Consider the following 24,038-nt stretch of genomic DNA (forward strand, 5'->3'; position numbering starts at 1 on the left):
TTTAAGCAGCATCTGAAATGTTACTGTTCATCTCAACGACACCGAAAACTATGTAATCGATACTAAGATCAGTCATTTTCGTTCAATTTTATATATATATATTGTGGGGCTGAATTTGGATTTAAACGGGATCGGAAGGAACACTGTTCATCTCAGCGATTCCGAAAACTGTAGATTTAGCACTAATATCAGTCATTTTCGATCATTTTTAAATATCGCCCCTAAGTTGCACCGTCAAAGTGAAATTATAAAATTCCTGCCAAACCCGAACCTCATCTATGTTGAAAATTTGATCGAGATGGGTGGGGTGATTCAAGAGTTATTAAGTGACAAACATACTCACTTTCATTTCCCTCCCCTACGTTGCACCGTCAAAGTAAAATGATAAAAAACCCTCCCAGATCCGAATCTCATCTATGTTGAAAATTTGATGGAGATTGGTCAGGCGATTCAAGAGATGCGAGGTCATTAACATAGTGACTTTCAATTTTATATATTAGATTAGATAATGTTACAAAATGATATCAGAAAATGATTATACAACAATTCTCTAGATTAGTGCAACTCTGATTAAAAGGTGATCATTAGCCTTTGAAATATCAGATCGAATAAAAGAAAACATGGATGGAATATGATATATTTTGTTTATCAGAACGTTTGATTGTATCCAAGAATGTTCTTGACAAGAGTCTATTAGAAAGGATTTAAATACAAACAATGATAAAAACAACAAAACATGACGTCATAAGTTTGTCTTTTATTTGTTTCTAATAAATTACATAATAAATATTTCCTATTAATACTATAACAATGATAACATAAATATTAATTAATGATGTATTTAGTTGATGATGAAATTAAATGTTTCCTAAAGCATTCTACATGAAGCACATATATTATTTCTAAATATATATATTCTCTTTATTGTGCCACTTTCTTTAATAATATATGAATGCATAATAATAGTAATAATAATGTTTATATATATTTGGGGGCGTAGACGTATAGACATGAGCTTATTAGGACACGTAACACTTCCATTCAGGCATAGAAACAACATAGGAATATTTATCAGGCTTGGCCATATATTCCTTATCAACATTCATTCACTTAAAGAAAATATATATGGAACTAGTTTAATAGATGCACATATATTCCTCAGTTATCTTTTAAATACGCTGTCCTTTTCAGCAGTGAAATAAACTAACGTACATTTTTCATGTAGAACACGACGTACAAATTACGTATATTAATTCTTCTGTTCATTCAGGAACGTGGAGTTTCTTTGCTTTTAAAATGTTTGAGAAAATCACCTGTGATGGTTGAATATACATATTTTCTTTTTTAATCACTTCAATTATAGAAGTCACGTAACTTTTTTAACTTTCACAACATCCAATATTTAACACTTTTCATATCGTTTCACACAAAACATGATTATAACGTGATATACATTAAAATCTGACAAACTTGTTGCTTAATCGAGATCATTAATGTCTAAACTTCGTTATTAGTTCATAACTATTAACAATATTCCGCGTACCCATTATAACTCTTCATAAAATCTGTGGATTTGAACTTTTCTTTTCATTTTACTTGATTGCACATTTTTTTTTTTTCATTTTACCAGATTTCACATTTTCTTTTCATTTTACCTAATTTCACATTTTTTCATTTTACCTAATTTCACAAATTTTTATTTTCATTTTACCTGATTTCACATTGTTTCCATTTTACCTGATTTTACAATTTTTTTTTTCATTTTACCTGATTTCACAAAAAGAAATTTCCATTTTAGCTGATTTCATAAAGTCATGTTGAGAAACCACGTTGCTATTGTTACATATAATCCGATAACTTCTACATGTTTGCTTTCAAACATATTGCAAACATTCCTTCTACACAATTCTAAAAACGTTTCCAAAGGAAACCACGAATACACATTATTATATTTTCGAATGTTTCTACAGGGTTTGAGAACAGTTTTCCGTTACTTGTAAAAGTTCTTATAGCACAGTACGAATATCTCTTACCGATTTTAAATGTTTCTAGAGGATTCCACAAGTATTTTTAATGATTTCCAAACATTTCTACAGTATCCTACAAACATTCACTTGTGTTTATCAAACATTCATACAATAAGAACATTTAAGGAATATTTAATTCAAGAAATATATTAAAATATATAAGATGGGGGTTCATGTATGTGTCAATAAATTTAATAATTTTATTTTATATATATATATAGTTTTCATGTCATTAAACATTACTTAAAAAGCCGTATAGAGTTGTGTTTCTGTTAGTAATCCACAAATAACCGAAGTTCTTTCAATCTACAACTTTTATTTCTCGCAGAGTCGTGGATTCAGGATATCCCTTGAATATACTAAAATGTTTTAAAAATATTCCTCTCTCTCTGAGATGATACATTTATTTTTGCTCTATACTCTGTAATTCTAATTCTTAGATTAACGTAAACGTATTAGATTAACGATTCTTAGTAAACGTATTAGATTTTACATAGTTTCACACTTGCATGTATGTTCTGCAGATCGAAAAGTACACCACGAGAATCAAACTGGAAACTGAACTCAGAAGTTCCCATGTAATTAAAAAGTAATAGTCTAAATGGAAATATTAACCACAACAAAACAAGAAACCGAATTATATCCGATTTTATCTACAAAATTATCTACCCAGCTGTAAAATATGTCAAATATGACTATTTTTTAAAAATGTTTTTGTCCTAAATTTGTTATTAAAAACGTTTACTTAGTGCAATTTGGTGTCGATAATTTTTAAAAAGTTTAAAACCTGATAAAAATAAGTTTAATTGCATGGGAATTTAATTAATAAAAGTTCAGCCAAAATATGATGAAGACTTAAGCTTGGGAACTGTACGTTTTGTTATAAATATATTTCCGAAGTTGTGCTTCAGTTGTAGTAACAAGCAACGGAATTTTTGCCAGATTCATACAGTAAACACGATATACATCATATACATACAGTTAGTACGTCTAGCCCTTATGGAAACATCAGACATGACCTTATCATGAATGCTTGAGTTAAAAAAGAATGTCATTAAGAAATAAACTTTTGAGCAGACAGTTAGAAATGACAAACTTACATTTCGAAACGCCATAATTGAAAATAAAGTCAATATTACTTATCATATCTGCATGTCTGATGTTTCTAGAAATATTCAACAAATATTACATTTTATTGATGATCTAACCATCTACATATATATATATATACCTAAGGGATGACATTTCTACAAATATCTTATTGTATATATATACACAAATAAATTATAATACATCTTTGAGAATATATGTTCTTTTTTTTTTAAAGCTACGCTTAAGAAGCTATCATTTTGTAAGCATTTGAAGTATAAATACTATTTGGTTCGAGAAGTAACTTAACAATTCTTTTTTTTTCTTTGACAAAACTTAAGAGTTCCAAACCAAAGTGATCAACTTTATGAAGTTGAGGTCAAACCTCAAAGTCTCTCACCCTCAAGCTGAGGGTAAAGGATCAATAGGTTTAAGGACCATGGTGAGTATGCTTGAAAAAAGAAAATTCACCTTTGTGATATTCTACTAATCAAGATATACGTTTTACTTCTCTAAAATTTCTAAATACAAGCTAGTCACTAACCCACCATTTATTTGTTTCTACATTTAAAAAAAAAAATACCACTGAATATTAAGTACATTTTACATCTATGTTGAGCTACAGTATATATAATGTATACATTACATTTACATTAAAGATACTTTTTTTCTTTGTGCCCCGTTTCCTCCGGGTACTAAGTTAAAAAGTAAAATTTGAAAAACATTATCTACAAAATACCAATTTCGTTAAATTGTACAACAATTAACTAGATGTGATAGCTGAATATAATCATCCTGTATTCTAAAAAATAAACTACGTTTTTTTTTAGTCATAAATATGTGCGCGAATAAATTTAGGAAAACAGTAATCTACAGATACAGTAAATAGAAATTTTTAGTGTACGGTATTCTACGATTCTTTCATTTTTTTTTTCTCATACGAAGGCACTTGTAATGCTCACTGAATTTTGAAAAAACGGTGCATTTATCATTCATAAAAGGTGCATCGTTTTGTTGTAAAGTTATTATTATATGTTTCTTTTTATTTATTTATTTATTTATTTTTTAACCAAGGACTACGTGTGTCAATTTAGGCATATATTTCTTTGGTAACTCTGAATTATATTTGTTATTCAAATATAACCACTGTATTGGTCTATTACTTTTTAAATGTGAAATTGTATTGAAGGTTTTAAAAGTACCATATCAGAATTTTTAATCTTGGTTCTCTTGTACAACTATTAAAAAGAGAAATTCCAGGCTCACTATTCAAATATGTAACTTAAAAGAATGGTTATAATTGTTGGAAAACACATTACGCATATATATTCTACAACCAAATCCGCTTTTAATTAACCATTGTCTTCTGTACACCTATACACTATTGTTTTCAAGATTATCACATGGTATTTAATATGTGCATTAATTCACCAGATTTTCCGTATAAATTAAATCATCCAGTGTACAGATGTACAAAAAATAATGTGCATTAAAACCCGGTTCTAACAGTAAAAAATATTAAAAAAAAAAAACTAGTGGGTTGAATTGAATATAATTTACTTTTATTTATTTTTAGAAAGTCATACTATCAATCCATACACCTGCAAACAGAGCTTCCTGTGCTCTGAAATATCATGAAGTAGAATTGATATATATTTAAATGATGAGTCTTAGTTTTCGCATTATTAGATAGTAAATTTTCGTGACTAAATTTCATTATTAAGGGAGATTTAGACAATAAATTAAAAGTGATATTAGAAGTGTTATTATTATGATTATTATTATATTAGAAAGTTATTTACCTGTATTCAGAATGATTTTCATCTAATTTAGATACTTCTATTATATTTTGACGGTAAATTCATTACAAAAAGATAAAATTACAGAACATGTCTAAATTTTAGAAAACTTTCTAGTATTCTTTAAACGTGGGTATAAATTTTCTTTAATAGTGTACGGCATCTTTGCCCTTTTTAACCTCAGTGACCAAGACTCCAGGGGAGAGACGAAAGCTTGAAATCCCAAATATTCAGGAATTACAAAAACCTGTCAGTAGAATGATAGTTATAATTCCTGGGCGTGGTTTTGCAATGCCTTAATCCAAACTACGTTATAGTATTGTAGGTTGCGAACAGAGATAGTACTCATAATAGCAAGCAAAAAATAACTTCGCACTCACCGCTATAAATTACAACACAGTAGCTCTTTCGAGGGTCACGGCCTTCATCATCAGTTGACTTAAAGTTTAATAATAAAAAAAGGACTAAATAAGATAAAACATAAAGACAAAAGGTTAACCCATTTTTATCCTTTCACTTTCTATATCTTTTTACCTTTTCAACCCCTTCTTTTTCAAACTTCGAGTCAGCTGATGATGATGACTGTATATATCGAAAGTGCTACTGTTTTGTAATTCATAGCGGCAGTGTTGCCAGATCCAAAAAGCAAAAAAGTAGCGTGGTTGTACTCTGAAAGTAGCAAATTTGAACTATTTGCAGCCCAAACATAAAAATGAATTGTTTTGCAGCTATACACTGTTAGTATACACCGATTTAATAAAAACACCTGGAGTTGGAAATATGTCAGATGTCTGGGTTAGCAACGGTCAGACGACGATCCCAGTTTCGAAGTGTTGCAGTGGTGTTTTAGGGAAACTCAGTACTACATGAAAAACAATAGAACTGTAGTGTGGAATAAACTGAGTAGATGGTGATAGTATATAATGGGCGACCTTTCTGATTTAAGGAGACATTTTTGCTTAAGTCAATTTTGTAGGCTCTTAAATACATTTTACAATATTTATAATACGATTTTTCATTATTTCTCACTTCTTTAATTCACTCACTATGGGAGTCATGAATTTTGGAAGTTTTTATTGTGGTTCCACGTGTTCTTATGTTAATATGGATAATACAGTAACATAAATTTGCAATTCACGTCTACACAGCTTCGTACAATTATTAAGCTTAAGCATCAACTGAAACATCACCACGGTCACTGATACTGCAATAACACGAACTCAACAAAAGTTTAGTGTTGTCAGATCTGGAGATTAAAAAGTACTAACACAAAAAATAAACTAACATCGAACATGTTAGTTTTACTAAAATTGTTGTGCGTTGTGAATAGAATATTCAGCGAACAGGACTTTTATAGTAGTATATAAATCTAATAATTTGTGATTTCATATGTGAAAATAAGAAAGTAGTGAATTCTTAAAATTTATAGTCTGCACGTAAATAAAAGTAGCCCAAAATTAGCGTGTCACCCAATTTGAAATTTTAATTGCGAGGACACTTTTAAAATATTGCTCAATCCACTACTTTTAGCGCAATCTGGCAACACTGTATAGTGGTGAGCATGAAACATCTTTTACTTCGAAGTTACGTTAATTAACACAATCGAACAAAGTACAAACTGTGTGTATAATTATTATACTGAATGGCATTCTAGCTATACAGGTAAGTATAAATGCAATCTAACATAATAATAATAATAATAATAATAAATAAAAATGTAATGTTCTTTGTACAATAGTGCAATAGTTACTATAGTTTGTGCTGTCTACTTAGTAAGATTTAAGAAACCTAGACTGATGCACTTGAAAGATTTAAAAGCGTATTACAAAGGTAAATGTATTCCATTTAGAAATAATATTTGTCCCCTTATGTTCTTTCTTCACTAACATCAAAAGTTATTCTTTGATTAAGATATAAAGTTCAAAAATGATTTCGTTTAATAATTCCAACCATGTGTCAAAGATAATAGAAAATAATGTTGTAATTTTAAGGCGAGTATCAAAACTATACAGATTTTACTAATGTTATTCATGTAAAACAGTCCATTTCACTTCTTGGATAGTAGTTAGGTGAGAAATTATTGCGAATTACTGTATATTCTACTATCAAGGGTTTGTTCTATTGAAAGTAAACATGAAAATTAAATTATTTTCGTTTATATATATATATACAAACTCTGGTGAGTTGTGTTCTATTTGCAGTTATTATTGCTAAAAAGTTTCGGCGATTTTTTTCTGATGTATTTGCTAGAGCACTTAAAAAGGGTTGATTATAGATGGTAAATATGTATTAAAGGAATGTTCTTATCTTCCAAAAGTGAAAAACATTTATGTTTGTACAGAATATTATTCCGATGTATACACTGATAACCTCACATATCTCTTAGTATCTCACAAATATCTGTGATGTTATTTAAGGATTTTTTTTTCTTTTTCCTGATGTGAGAAACGTCGTAAGTCAGTCATATGTCGAAAATGAGTTTACATGGAGCCTTCATTCTTGAAGGGTAGCTACACCGTTAATATGTCAGAAGTCACGCTAATAATTCGTTTAATATAGAGCTGCAACAAGTGTCCCTGAGTTGAGAAACGTCACAAATCATTGACTTACGGCATTATTTACATTATTGACTTATGATGTTTCTCAAATCAGCGATTCAATTGAGAAACTGACATGACAAAGGTAGCAAACTAAGTTTAAAAAAAACTCATCATTTTACACGAAAAACGTACAATAAATTAATTAGAAAGATAGTAACTTCCAAAATGCGACTTCCTGCTTTTCTTGGGAAACGATAATAAATAGGATAAGAAAAGTAGTAAAAGCCAAAAATTACATCCAAGTTTTTTTTTTTTTTCCTTATTAAACTTAAGGGAAAATAATAAAAACAGTCAAGAAAGCCTATTATGAGATATCGTTCGATTACTGAGTTAGTCCAATAACCGTATACTTGTTAAGTATATCATCTATAAGTTTCTTATAATAAACGAAGCTATTCCTGTTAGGAGTTAATGAGGACAGATGAAATAAACGTCACGTGGGAATATTAAAAGTGCATGTTAAACTGACACGAAAACTATTTCAATGTATGAAAGTAAAATATAATATGTTTTTCTCCTACTGTTTGTTTTCTTTGCAAATACTAACGCCGTTATCCATTTTCATCTTACGTTATAACGCACAAAAATACTAATATGCGTGTTGCACGTTTCCCGAAGAACTCAACACAATGCACATGAAAGTTATGTTCTTTTTCAATCAATAAACTGCTATTTTTTTTCCCGCAAACATGTTCATTCAACCTTTAACACAGGATTGCATAGTTGCGGTTTATGGCATACATTACTTTTTACGACCAGTTACGGATAATCAATTGGTTATGCCTTTCCTGACCTCAAAAATACTATTTTAAAGTTGCTGAAAACTGAATATGAACGAACAGAAATCTGTTAACTCAGCCTGTATTGCAGTAATGGACAAATGGCTGCTCATGGAATTGGATCCGACCAGAAAGTATGTTTCATCCGGTCCGGTTTCAGAATAAAAATTAATACTAAAACTAACCTAATTACTTTTTCCAGTGATAAGAGGTTTTGAAATCAATAAAATTTTAGGGTTTTGGGTGTTAGAAAGAGAAAATTTTTCAAGTTATATCTGCATAATTTGCTGTATTCATTTTCAAGACCATTAGGTAGTGAAATATCAATTGAAGCTCTCCTGTCGGTCGTATTGCAAACAGGTCTTCTCGGATTAGCAGCCAGGTAAATACTGTTGTATCTTGCATCGTTTCGAGGGTTCATATTGTTCTCATCTTCATGCAAATATGATGGGACAATTAAATGCGTGGAATCACACATACATGGAGTATATATTCCATCGCAATCGGTTGCCCCATCATATTTGCCCAAAGATGAAGGCAATGACAGCCCCCGAAACGTTGCAAGATACAGCATTTATTTGGCTGCTAACCAGAGAAGACCTGTTTGAATTAAGCAGTGGTTGAGTCCTTTTTAGTAATTGAATTTTCGCCAATTCCTTAGATTGTATGATTTACTATACGCTTGTATGAGCTGATATGGTTGTGAGTTTTCAATCCTAGTTTGTCAACAAGTATTGTGACCGAAGAAAAGAACAGCAAGACACCTCGAAATGATCTCACCATAAGTACACAAAGGACAAAATAAACTTTCTCGCTTTCTGAAATGCATGATATATATATATGTTTGGTTTCCAAGACTACCATTCCATTTCGAACTTGTATTCAAATAGTTTACAGTATCACTGTTGCACTCACCCCCTCAATTGACGAATAGCTTTGCACGCAAAAAGATTTAATTTGTTATGTAGAAATAATTTCTAAGTTGACAACATCGACATTTTTGTTATCTTTTTCCTATCTTTTGTTTTTAAAATGAGGTGTCTTCAAAGAAGTTTATCTAGTTTATATTTTGATGTGCAATACTGAATTGTTTATTTTGTATGTATGTGAGTGTCTTCTTGTCTTAATTTATATAAATGTCGTGTTTTGAGCATGAGCGGATTTAGGGATTATCTCTGTACGGGCGATTCTTCCGGGTGTTTGGAATACCTCTCAGTCGAGTGGGGAGTCCAGGAGCTTTCCCGTAGGAAATTGTTAATATAAAAACTATGTTTTTGAGCATTTTCATGTATAAATCTCTATAATATCATACAACATAAGGAGATTTTTTTTTTTTTTTCAGAAAGTTGTTGCCGAAGGATCAAAGCCTCTCCATGCGTCCCCCTTCCTTCCGTAACCAAAGAAAAGCTCTCCAGTGGTTTTTAGTCATTATGTAAACAGAAATGCAATCTTTTAGGCAACACACCCTCACTATATTTCAACATTTAGATAGCCGGTATGTCGAGTCAAAAACGTAATAAAACATCGCCTCTACTTTTTTTTTTCTCGCTTCGAACACTGAATATCAGTATCATTTTATTTACTTTTGGATCTCATTTTTGCTGAAAAAATTGAAGTTATATTGCTTTGGAAGTACTATATACTCAATTATAATGTGTAAAGAACCTTCAATTGCGAAACTTTCTTTAATATGTTGTAAACGAAGACGACATTCCGTTTGTGCCTCGTCTGTATTTCCTCGAGTGTTAGCAAGCCAAAACATTGAATGTTCGTTTGGTGTTCATGATAAATGTCTAACACCTGGCGGAACGCCCGACCTGGAAAAAATTGAAAGGATAAGACAGAAGAAGAGGTGAAAATAAAATAAAAGAAAGAGGGTAAAAGACACACGCGAGTGGAAACAGAGGAAAAGAGAATGCATGTTGGGAAAGCAGCCAAGAAAGAAATGACACGAAGAAGAAAAGGAAGAACGAAAAGAAAATAGTTTCAACCAGAAGAATAACAGACACTTCGTGTTTTCTAGCAGCTCTCAAGCGCTGCCTTTGTAGAGTTCGAATCTTCTGGAAGCAATGTATCGGAAACGAAAGGGGATTGGTTGCGAGAGGGTGAACCTACACCTGTTAAAGATCACTCTTCATCACAATTAATGTAATCAACATTTTTCTCTTTTTTTTATCTCCCATTATACCATCTACGTTACATTTGTATGCGCGAGTATACCTTTAAATGAAAAGTTCTCAAGATTCTGGAGGGATGTTCCGTCAATACTTTTTGTGTCCGTAAATCTAAGGGAACAAAATAAATAAATAAAAATATACATGGAAAATAGTACGATTATGTTATGTAATTGGTGCTCTACCTGGAATTTGTCTCTAAACCCCAATAAACTTACTACAATCTCTATTCCCTTAAAAAAAAATCTTCGACGGAGATATAATGTCGGTAATGCACCTATCAAACGCGTCTCATTTTTTAAAAAAAAAATGGTTTTGTCTTCCATGAAAAACTCTCCTTTGCAGATCATATCAGTTGGAACTTATCCAGAGCTATGAAACGATTGGTCTACTCTTTAGATTTCCGGAAACACAAAGTCTCCCTACCCTTACGATGTTCTATAAGACTTTTATTTCTCCGATCAGTGAAGTTCATCTGTATGGAACATGGCAATACTTACTAATCTATCTCGCATTCACTCTGTATTAAACTTCTTTCTTGCCATTGTTAGATTTAGAATTCCCGAGTTACGTAATTACTCGAAACAAGAACTTGTGCCTTTAATGAACTTATGTTCCCCTGACAAACGACGCCGTGGAAATGATTTACTTTACGTATATAAGATCATCAATGACAAAATTGACTCTGAATTTTTAATGTTGCAGATTAACTTTCGTGTTCGTCAGCCGAAAACTCGCTTTCTTAATTTTGCTAACTTATGAGACACCTATGTTATCGATTGTAAAGCGCTCCTGGTTTTACAGGCTGGCGCACGTTTACAATACATTGTCAACAGGATGTAACATTTTTATCTCTGAGAGAAGCTTTAGAACTCAATTGATGAGAACCATGTATATTCAAAGATGATTTTTTTTTTTTGTATTTTATCTGTTTTTTAGTTCTGTTTTCTTTTTCTGTTTGCCTTTATGATGTACAGTTTCTGGTTTCTGTATGAAACTTTGTGAATACATAAATGAATAAATAAATAGTATTTTATATGGGTCAGTAAGAACAAGTCTTAAGTCATGTACTAGTGCTTTTTGTCCTAATGTTACTGTAAGAGTTCCCTTATACAATACTAAAATATCCTACTCGTAATACTTAAAATTTTAATTGTGGTCCATTTCCTGAAGATTTCGCATTCCACTACATTATTGACAAAGATAATATTTTTGTATCGAAACATCTTATTAGAACAATTTAAACGGATTTTGTTGAGAGAGAGAGAAATTTAATGAAGTTAATATTTAATGAACAATGTTAATAAGTACTAATATAACAAATAATTTTATGCCAAACTGAAAATACGAACTTTGAAATATTTTTCTGTTGTATATAGTACTCGAGCATTAAGTAAAATAAATGCAGATCTAACTGATATTGAAATTAAAATCAAGAAAAGAGATCATATTTCCTCTACAATAACGTACGTCGTCAGAAATGGTAGAGTGTTTAGTTTAAATTGATAAAATGAATTTCTGAACAATCTAAGCCTAAAACTTTAAAGCTGTGAAGATATTTCTAATCTTGAAGATGGACAAAGAAGAAAGCAGGACTGACAGACCTTTATTTGAAAAGGCATTATTGACGTGTTTAACAATTAAACCAATTCTTGTATAATTTTTAAGTCGCCTTCAGTATTAATACAAAAGACATCGAAATTATTTTTAATTGTTTAAGTGAGGTGAATACAACAAAAGTCTAACATTGCTCTAAGAACATCTAAGTTATTCTTTACAAAAGACTAGAAGCATAGCTAAGATTCTTAATATTTCGCATGTTCTGAAATTTTATTTGCATGAATTTACGCTTTATTGTTGTTACGAATTTTATGACAATATCAAGATATAGTTTTTATTCTACAATTAGGAAATCGAGGCCGCACGTTTCAGAACAGCACAAGTCCACTTTTTGGAACTATCTGAGTTACATATACTGATGTCGGCTGTTTGCTTTCCAGAATAATACACATCCATGGATTTGTGTGCTAATGAAACTCAACACGTCACTAACATACGGAAGATACAGGAAACTGTGTTGTTTTGAATGTCAAACGATAGAGGTCACTTAGACGATGACTGACACGACTTTAGCGTGACTTTGCTCACATTGAGCTAATTAAACGTAAACAGGATGTTGTACAGATAACTGATGATTGGGAAAAAAATAATAAAATGCATCAAGAAATATGAATGTAATTCAAATGGAACAAAGTATGAATAAAGATTTCAAGGCCGGTTTTTCTAAAATTAAAGAACCGTCTCCACTGCAAGCAAGACATCAAGTGGCTTACTTATTACATAAACATTCATGATGACAGGAAAATCAAAAGTTGATGCGAGAGAGCATATAGAGCTGAAATTTTCCTGAAAACTGCTAAAGCCTGTCCTCAATTTTACCTGCAGAGCAACCTTACTTTCAGAGACTTCTCGACCAGCATGGTAAAGATCAGTGCTGAGGAATCAGGAAGTGAAGTTGGGATTCTGACGAAGTGAAGGAAAGATATGAGTAAACTAAATGTATTGTTTGTTGTATTACATTACTGTAAAAATTGAGACTGTGTTTATGCACAGTGACTGTTTGTTGTTTCATTTCCAGACATTATTGCTTAAACATCAGTATATTCCTTTTCCAAATCAGAGTTACAGTATCTAAAACCAATGTAACAGAGGAATGAGTTCCATTATAACACAAATCCAATATTTTTTATTATTTTATTATAGATAAATTTTTTGTAATACTCGATATTTGAATACTAAATGACATTTGTTATTCAGCAAAGTGTAAGTATTAAAAAAATCTGATTTCCAAGTTCAAATTTTCAAGACATATTCAGTGTTTATTGATTTTCTCAATATTTCTTCCGCTGGACTTGGCTCGTTATGGAAGTCCAGCTTCAATTTCTGTTGGTGGCCAGTATATAAATTCAATAATTTTAATCACAGTGTATTTGCCTAGTGTATATATTAATCCAATAACTTAAAAGAAAAAAGAACAGAAACCGTATAATATATATAATGTCTTGACATAACTGGAGCAAGAGAATTGATCTGATGACCTTATTTGATACTAAGGCCCCAATTAAGAAACACTGAATGCGATATTTATAATTCTTGGCATATGTATATTATGCAAATCTGCTGAACATGTTCTTTTGTCATACATGTGCGTATGATTGACAGTTTCTCATTCATTGTTATTAACAAAAAAGAAAAAAATCCTAATGTATTTGTCGATAAAATTAGTTGTATGTGTTAGTTTCTTATTAATACAAACAACAGGTACACTATTATTTGTGTTAATGAACATTGACAATGGTAATGCAACGAAATATTGCATGCATAGTGCATGACGTAGCTCTAGTTAATGTTTACGAGAAAGCCTAGTATAACCTTGACTGACCGTTACTGAGAATATTCTAGTAACTGGGATAAAAGTAAAGAAATGTTTTTTCAAACATATATATATATATATATGTATGTATGTATTCATTACTAATGTGTTTCTTTATTTTTTGTAAAACAAGATTCAATATTTACTTTTAATAGGAAAATTTTGGGACGAACTACATTTTTTTTTATTTGTTTGACAGCTTTGTAGGAAAACTGAACGTAAATAAAACAACGAACAGTTTATATGAAAAGCTCCCGCAATATTTACTGTAGATGATTTTTTGCCAAACTATAGACAATATTTACTTTGTGTTTGTTTTAAGCATTTCCTTGCTGTGCTACAACAAAATAAATACACTAATATAAACAGTGTGAGAATAATTTGTGCTCTTTTATTTTTACTTTTTATTTCCTCCGGATTGCAGTGCAATTAAGACAATTACCTTTAAAAAGACAAATGTAATAATAGGTGACGTGTTTCAAATATAGAAATAGGGGAAAGGTGTCGGAGAAAACAGAAAAATTAAATGTTCTTGGTATTAAAGACATCACGTAACAAATGAAATGAAATCTTTCAGTGTTTTATGTCCCAAAGGAGACGATAATGGTGAGAAATGAATGTAAGGATGAAATGAATAAAGTGGGAGGAAACGGGGAGAACCCGAAAAAATCCACAAACACGGTGTTTGTCTACCACAAAGATCACTTGGCGCGAGCTGGGATCGAACCAGGGACTGCACGCACCAGAAGTGAACGCTCTACCACTGACCCACCTTGATATCATATAAGAACATGAAATAAAAGATAGAAAATGAATTACGAAGAATAAAGGTATATTTAGTAGGCCACTCGAAGAAATTGCTCAGAAAAGGATGATGATGATGATTTGGAGTTTAACGTCCCGTTCAGCAGCGAGGCTATATGAGACGTGGACCTACTGATTAACGTGGAATCCGAACCACATGAGCTCCCGACGCGCGCTCAGAAAAGGATTAATCAAATATATTGCATAGAATATTTGATTCTATGGGCCAAAATATGGAAAGAAACGAATAGAGCTTTTGGAAATGTTGGTGTGTAGAAGAATGCAGAAATTTGCTTGGTGAAAGGAAAACCAACTGAGAACAATAGGGGGAGAGAACTAATGTTGCATATAACCAAACAGAGAAATAAAAACTTCTTAGAGCATTATCTAAGAAGGAACTATATTTTAAGAGGTTTGACTGAAATGGAGGTGAAATGGAGGAGGAAATGAAGCTACGGTGGAAGGAAAATGAGGGAGGGACTAAAGAGCCTACAGTTGATAGAGGTATTAAAACGGATATATTTTATGGGACGATAAAAAAAAGTTAATTAAAAGACTAAACTCCCACTGCAAAAGCCCTTAGAAGGACAGGACCTACCAGCCAGCTTGTGACACTCATACCTCTGGAGTGATGTGTGGTCAGAATATCAGCTCTCCTCAACGTTAATGTTGGCTTTCTAGACTGGAGTTCGCTACTTGTTTCTTTCAAGTATCTACCCGATTGCCCTCACGATTCTGTGAAATACTGCAATGCCAACACCAAATAGTGAGTACCAACTATCATCGTTTTATTACGTTAAAATAGCGACAACCTTTAAGGTATTACACATTGCTTCTGCAATCATGACAACATTTATTTATTTTGATAGGCACAAAATGGACGGTTTCATTATAGTAAAATATAGAAAAGTAAATAAGAAGTGAAATGGACTATTATTAACATGGTAACTCAGCGATAAAAGTTAAAAATTCCTTTAATATGAATTGTAATTAGAAACAGTATATAATTCGACAAATATATATATACCTGATATTTTAATACATTGTTAGGCAATGAAACATTTGTGATTTTTTTCTTTCTTTTTTTTATTTTTATTTTTACTACAATGACAAGTTTTTATATAGGAATCTTTAAGGACGGATCAGTAAATTACTTCATATGTATGTAAAATGACTCTAAAAATGTTGTTATTAAATATCAAGCGTGATCATCAATTTTCCATATAAGTGAAAAAAAAAATAATAGTTGATTATTTTAATGCTTGTATTTTTTGCCTAATAGAAGGAGAAAAATTTCTACAAACATGAAGGCACAAATTCAGTGGACGTCTTGTTTAGAAGGCCCTGTAAATTTTATCTTTATGAAGATTTTTAAAGAATTTTATAGGTTATATAATAGAATCGGTATGACTAGTATTGTAAAAATATTTTCTCAGAGGAATTTGTTTTGATAATGTGACTAGTTCTAATAAGAATATACAAATATGTAATATACTATATATAAATACACTTTGGATGTATGAATGTTCTTTGGAACTTCATGTATAGGTAATTCATTGTTATGTATTTTAAGTACTACGAGTATACGTACGTATGCATATAATATGTACGTAGGTGAATACAATAGTTACAAATATTATTCTACATATTTTAATAAAAATGGAAATATTAGTATTTACAATATTGAAAAATAATTAAAAAGATATGATCTTAACATATTAAATGTTAAAATCTAAAGGAAGTAAAAAAAAAAAAAAGTAATGCTTAGCATCAACAGATGTCAAAAAGAAAAGTTGATTTACTTACGTTTCGACCACAACACTCTTTCATCTTCGGAGAACCAACAATTGTCCGTGCACTATTTCTTTTGTTTCCTTGCACTTTTTCTCCAAGAAAAATAAAGTTCCTTTCACAATCATACTCAACTTTCTTTTACAATAGACCTGTTAACACTAACATAACATACATATATATATGTCCCTTAGTCTTCAGTGTCCTAAGGGACTGTCCAATATACATTATCTAATTCTTACTAACTCTACTATGTATAATAATTCTAATAACATAATAATAATAGTAAATAATAATAATAATAATAATAGTTTAAATAAGTACAAAGAAATAATTGAACAGTAAGTTACCCACTGTTCTCAACACGATCACAGCGAGACTAGAAATATACGTAACAACATTGTGACGTCAATATTCGTCACTAAATTATTTTAATTAATATGTCCTACTTTTCTAAAGATAATATATATATATATATATATTTATACATGTATAATTTTTATTTGTTTTCTTAACTTAAATATAGACCTACTTACACATTGCACTTAAATGTTTGCGAAAGTACAAACTATTATCTTAAAAGTAGGAGAACAAAATAATAATAATATTAATAATGATGTTAAAAATTAGTGACTTTTGTTCCATGACTTTCGGCGTAAATGATTAACCTACAAAGATGAATAAAAATAAATAAATTTAACATACTACAATAAAACATGCTATTTTGGCCAAGTATATCATGGCTGCGTATTTGTGAAACCATGTATAAACAGCCGTGATAGTTAACGTTATTCTGTCAGTTGGCCTTTCGCATTTTCTGTAGAACCCAAACCAGAAAACATGAACAAGTTACGCTGTATTTTTTCTTTCCTTCTATTATCGATTTATTTATTTTTTTTTTTACAAAAGTAACTACTGTAATAAAATTACGGTAAAAAAAATTCTTTACGTCTTGTCTCCACCAGCATAAAAAATAAATATAGAAAGTTAAATTCTATAAAATGTAGAAAAAAATGAACGTATCAAAATAGAATAGCAAAATAGGAAAACTAACTATTGGGAGATATAATCATATTTATTGCTAAATTATTATTTGCCGTACTGTATTGCTAAATTAGAAAATATCAATTTCGGTTATCTAGCAAAAGTATTGAGAATAAGTCGTGTGAAAATATTAAATTTCGCAACATTAGGTGGTGGCATTATTTCACATAGGACATTCATGCGGAGGACACTTTGAGCATACTATGACTGTACAAAACATATTCACAATTTGAATGCCTTTGTAATCTTCATATTCATGTTTCATACTGGTATCATTCTTACAGCAGAAAATTATTATTATAAATCGCAGAGTTCCCACAAAATGTCCAGTCAATCTGATATTACTTCTCAAGAAATAGATATGGTCAAGACACAACATTTTTATCTAAGAAAAGTAGCAAGTATTCTTCATTTAGAAACAATCAGGTTAAAGACAATTGAGCAATAAATTATTATCATTTGACAGTATAATTTTAACATATTTATTTACTTTACGAGCATCATTAAATATTTCATTGTTTCGTATGTTCGACATTTTGATTGACTTTATATTGCCTTCTTCAGACAATTTTAATTTCAGAATTTTTGTGCATACAGAAATAAAACTTTTAATGAGATTGAGACTAGGAACTCTACGAAAAGTACTGAGGTTACCGTTTTATTAAAAAAAAAAAAAAAAAATCACATGTATCAGTTCATGGACCAAGAACGGAAGATGTGTACTAGCAACAATAGTTTTACAGAACGGATGTAACATAAATATGAAAAAGATGCGATAAAATTAAATAAATGAATGTATTTTAAAAATGCAATTTTTAGTTTATTCATAGACTGTAATTTGTGATTTTCAGTTGATTGAAAATAAGTAAAATATTTAATAAATACGAGGACTGTCCAGGAAATCCCAGACGTTTTGCCCTGTCGCGGCAGTGGGCGGGTCTAGAGTCGCCATCTTGGTGTCAGAATACTACACTTAGTATGCACCTAGCTGTTGTAGCGTGAGGACAGTGACGCTCTTACTGTGCTTTCTGTGATTAAGGTTTATGTTGGCAAAAAAAGCACAAGCCAACTGTGCGAAGTGGGGAAAACTTGGCGCGGTGTTTTGTTTTCACGACAACGTACGTCCACAACGGCCAAGCGTACCCGAGAGCTCTTGGATGATTTTCGATGGGCGGTGTTCAATCACTCACCATACAGCCCGGATTTGGCGCCAAGCGGCTACCACCTCTTCCCAGCGATGAAGATATGGCTTGCTACACAAAGCTTTGATACTGACGTCGAACTGCATGCCAGTGTAAACCAGTAGTTGAAATCGCAGGCGGCAAATTTCTACAGCAACGGCATTGAAATACTTGTTCCGTAGAATGATAATTTGCATGGCGATTATGCCTTAATTTGCATGGCGATTATGCCTTAATTTGCATGGCGATTATGCCTTAATTTACATGGCGATTATGCCTTAATTTGCATGGCGATTATGTGAAAAATAGCTTAAGAGTGTACCTTTCACATGTATGTAATACAATTTAGTTTGTTAATTCTGTTACTTTTTTCTTTTTATTTCAAAACGTCTGCTACTTTCTGGACAGCCTTTGCAATTTGAAAATTATTTTTTTTGTTCTAGGCGAGAAAAGTTACTTTTCCTATTAGCTTATTTATAGAAGATGACACATTTTGATTTAATTGGAACCGCAGTTATTGCAGGTTGTATAACTAGGAATTTTATACCACCATTCTTATAAATACTTTATAGTGTCTCCTGCAGGATACAATGATAATCACAACAATGTGTTGTTATTATATATTTCTTTGGTACAATTACATACAAAATTTGTCCACAGTTGAAGTAAATTTTTGTAACCTTATTTATTTTATTCCGTAGGTCATGATATAAGTCAACAAAAAGTTTTTTTGTCTCTTAAAAAAATATTTAACAATATACTCCAAAAATTTAATCGATATAAACAAAAAAACTAAAATAATAAATAAAACATGATTGTTTTTTTCTTTTACGTTTGTTTGGTCGTAATGTCAACTTAATACCAATAACTTAAAAAAAAGTGAACAAAGAAATTAATAATAATAAAAAAAAAAACACTTATTTGTTTTAGATGCTAGTTATTTACTAGCATTACTGCATCCTCGCTTCTTGCATTTGTGGCTGCGCTGCATACGGAGTCAAAGGGAACGCACCAGCTGTTGGGAGTGCTTGTGGTAGAGTAGCATAAGTGTAGGCCGGTGTCACATAGCTAGCTGCTGCACCTGCTATAGGAAAAAAGCAAAGTACATATATTACTTAAAATTACCGTTTGAAGATTTGAATTCATAAAATGTTCAAGTTTCATTATTACTGGACATACACACTTATATATTTATTTACAACAACATTTTTTAAAAACTGTATTTACGTTATTTGAGCGTTATAAGTTTTAATTCTTCCAATATTTCGGGTTCAATTTCTGCTAGTCATCTTCATGGAAACTGTATTGGAATAAAATCTTGACCTACTTCATGAATCACGTGCCTACGTATCTTCTTAAAACGATGTTTTATCCTGACAACTGTAGAAGCTTTAAGTCCACTAACGAGCAGTGGCGTGTGCACAATTTCGTCAGGAGAAAAGGTTCAAGCTTTTAAGTTTGTATTGTTTAAGGTAGTGATCGCCAAACCGTCGATTGTGAGCTAGTGGTAACTCATGGGGACATTTTCGTTAGCTCGCGTTAACGCTCCGGTTGGCTAACATTGATTCTTTCACTGAACTGACACTAACGACAGGAGGTATTAACGACGACAACTACTTGTTTCTCCTGCACAACTGCCATTGTTAACTTTATCTCACAGTTGATTGTATAAGCGTGGAGTTGTGCACATTATGTTTTTCGTGTGTATATTAGACATTTGCTAAACGTTATGTTTTTCGTGTGTATATTAGACATTTACTAAACGTTATGTTTTTCGTGTATATAGACATTTGCTAAACGTTATGTTTTTCGTGTGTATATTAGACATTTGCTAAACGTTATATTTTTCGTGTGTATATTAGACATTTGCTAAACGTTATGTTTTTCGTGTGTATATTAGACATTTGCTAAACGTTATATTTTTTGTGTGTATATTAGACATTTACTAAACGTTATGTTTTTCGTGTGTATATTAGACATTTGCTAAACGTTATGTTTTTCGTGTGTATATTAGAAATTTACTAAACGTTATGTTTTCCGTGTGTATATTAGACATTTGCTAAACGTTATATTTTTTGTGTGTATATTAGACATTTACTAAACGTTATGTTTTTCGTGTGTATATTAGACATTTGCTAAACGCTATGTTTTTCGTGTGTATATTAGAAATTTACTAAACGTTATGTTTTCCGTGTGTATATTAGACATTTGCTAACTTGGATAGGTTGATTTCATATTTACTAGAAATGTAAGTTTATAGGCAATAAACAAATTTAAGATTATTTTTTAAAAATAGTTTGTAGTTCTTTTGCTTGGTAGCTCACAGTAGGATTTAGAAATGGTACGGTAGCTCACAGTAGGATTTAGAAATGATACGGTAGCTCACAGTAGAATTTAGAAATGATACGGTAGCTCACAGTAGGATTTAGAAATGGTACGGTAGCTTACAGTAGGATTTAGAAATTGTACCATAGCTCACAGTAGGATTTAGAAATGGTACGGTAGCTTACAGTAGGATTTAGAAATGGTGCGGTAGCTTACAGTAGGATTTAGAAATGGTACCATAGCTCAGAAGCTTCATAAGTTTGGCAACTATTGGTTTAAGGTATTTGTATTCTTGTCTTAATATGATAATGTTTCTTTTTTGCAAGAGTGAGGTTAAAACCTGGGAACTTGTCCTTGCGTACGCTACTGCTAACGAGTACTGTTATCTTAGCATACTTAAAAGTTTTGCAGACTTAGGATAAATGTAGGTTTAAGAACATAGCCATATGATCTACAGAGCAGTTCGACAGTTTCTTGTAATACTGTTTCCATGAAGATGGCTTTAGCAGAAATTGAAGCTGAAATACAGGAAGGATAAAAATGCAATTACTAGAATTCATAGTTAATTGAACGCAAGAAACGTATATTTATATTTAAATTAAACGTAATGATAGACTTCTCATGCAACACTTCAAATAAAAACCATTCCTGTAACACAAATACAGTCTGGAACTTTTTTTGTTAAGATTAACACCCACTAACCTATTATATGTACTGCGATCAAATTATAAGGACAAAGTGAAAATAAGAAAAAAATCATATTTTATATAAGATATATTAATAATTTTTATTACAATGTGAAAAGGATATTCCAGTGAACGGTATTATTTTGTATTGTCTTGAAATTGGACGAAAGGGAATTGTTTTAGAAAGAAATATTTTGTAGATCTGGTGATGACTATCTTAATGATGAGAAAAAGAATTTTAAAATATTTAGGTTAATGGATTTTTAAAAAAATGTTTTTAGTCAATTAGTTTTAAGAGAAGCCTGAAGATGGTCACGTACACACTTGAGACATTAGGTAAAAATAAAAATATGGTGAATAGAGAACCTAAAGATTCAAAATAGCGTAAATTGTTTAATATGAAAAACATTAGTAAGAGACCAGGGAAACCCATTCGATTTCTGGCTCGGATAGCAAAACGAGAACTTGGGTGGAAACGACAAAGTTGGTGATGTTGTAAGACATACTTTTTAACCATATATAAGTTATATTTTTTTTTATGTATAGTAAAAACTGTCACTATTGAATCGAACACTAGACGGTTGGTCTCCCACGTAATTGTGCAGGAAGTTTACTTTCATATTCTTTTATTCTTTTAACTCTCTGTAATTTTACTCGATTCACAAACTAGATCCTATAATTTTGTGTGGATAAAGCTTTACTTTAATTATTTTCCCAATATCTTTAAGAATTAACGACAGACAGAGATATTTGTTTCCCCTATATTTTGGCTCTCCAATTATTATATATTCAAAGTCAGAGTCAAATGCAAGATATTTTTGTATTATTTAAACAGTACGTGAAATCGTAATGAGATGGTTATTTTTCTGGTATTATTTTGACAACCAATCCTGTTGCCTTCGAATGCCAGGTACTAGAAAAGTTTTGGCTTCACGAAGATTTTACGTTTCTTAGTCTTCTTTCACAAAGAAAACATCAGTTTTTAAAAAAGAAAAAGTAGAGCTTCATATTCGCTGAATAGTCCCAAATACTAGGTAGTACTTTCGAGGAACACGGTTCTTATTGTACTCCTCCCACACCACAAACTAAGCGGGGAGGGGAGGGGGGTAATGAGTATGATGAATGCTTCAGTTGAATGTTCCTTCTTCCAAAAGCACTTTCCCACTGCTGATGAACTTAAAAGTGCTGTCCATACATGGGTTAATACATTGTCATTAATAAAGTACAATAGCGGTACTTAAAAAAAGAAAACGTGTCACGCTATAAGTGCTTGAATGTGAATTCCAAGCAACTGGAAAATATAGTAAGGTATGTATCTACCATAAATCTTTGTTTACATCAATTATAATTTCTATTTCACCCGAAACTTTTATTTTATTTTTTTCATTTTCTTTTAATTAATTTATTTATTATTTTTATTTTTTATTTATTTATTATTATTAGTTTTTGTGGGTTAATGTAATCAGTTACTATAGTATCATTTCCTACTTCAGCTCCATTTTTGTCCCGAGCTTTCTTGTGCTTATGTAAAATGTTCAAGCAAACTCTTTTTTTCTATGAGCAACGGAGAACTATACGAAACTGTGACGTGTTGTATTACATTCCATGGACCCCTAGTTTATTCCAGACTTTATACCCACCATGCAGACAATACTGCAAAACCCCTCTTTTCCCAGTGGTTCGTGGGAGACCCGAGATCGATTCCCGGCGGGAGCTCATGTGGTTCGGATTCCACGTTAATTAGCAGGTCATATCTCATATAGTCTCGCCGCTGAAAGGGACATTAAACTCAAAATCAACTCAACCCTTCCCAGTGTTAGTGGTAGAGTGTGCGTCTTTGATGCACGTAGTCCCGGTTTCAATTTCCAGTGGGAGAGCATTTTTATTTGAACGCACTATAACAATTCGGATTTCGCCCTAAACTGTCGACGTCTCATATGACACGTTTAGTACAAAAGAGAATCAAGTCCACTTTCAGGTCATTTCGGATATATTTGGTCTTTAAGAATTCTATCTGAAGCTCCATTTATAGTTTAACTCTCCGACGTACACGTGTACAAACTCTCGTAGTGCTTAGGGAGGCGATTCGACGTACACGTATACGTTTTGTGTAGTAATGGCGAAATGATGCATATTCTGCTGCCATTTGTTGTTTTCCCACATGAACGAAAACGCATGCCACTCAAGAATAGACTGCAATGTGCTGGTCGGGGCCGCGGTGGCTCAGTGGTAGAGTGTTCACTTCTCGTATGTGGGTTCCTTGGTTCGATCCCAAATCGTACCAAGTGAGCTTTATGGTGGACAAA

At 31.6% G+C, this 24,038-nt stretch overlaps 1 protein-coding gene across 4 annotated transcripts in view; it reads right to left on the reverse strand.

Annotated features, from left to right (window-relative positions):
• Positions 1-1,666: 1,666 nt before the first annotated feature.
• The window catches only part of LOC145683664 (RNA-binding protein 38-like), a 300,719-nt gene continuing 278,347 nt past the window's right edge, over positions 1,667-24,038 (reverse strand). For all 4 annotated transcript variants that reach the window (XM_081755011.1, XM_081755009.1, XM_081755010.1 and 1 more), the window contains one exon: positions 1,667-19,805. In XM_081755011.1, coding sequence (XP_081611137.1) covers positions 19,672-19,805 — 134 coding nt within the window. In that variant the 3' untranslated portion in view covers positions 1,667-19,671. The remainder of the gene's footprint in view (positions 19,806-24,038) is intronic.

Source organism: Thermobia domestica, chromosome 4, assembly GCF_964235325.1.
Source record: "Thermobia domestica chromosome 4, izTheDome1.hap1.1, whole genome shotgun sequence".
In the NCBI taxonomy this organism is placed as follows: Eukaryota; Metazoa; Arthropoda; class Insecta; order Zygentoma; family Lepismatidae; genus Thermobia; species Thermobia domestica.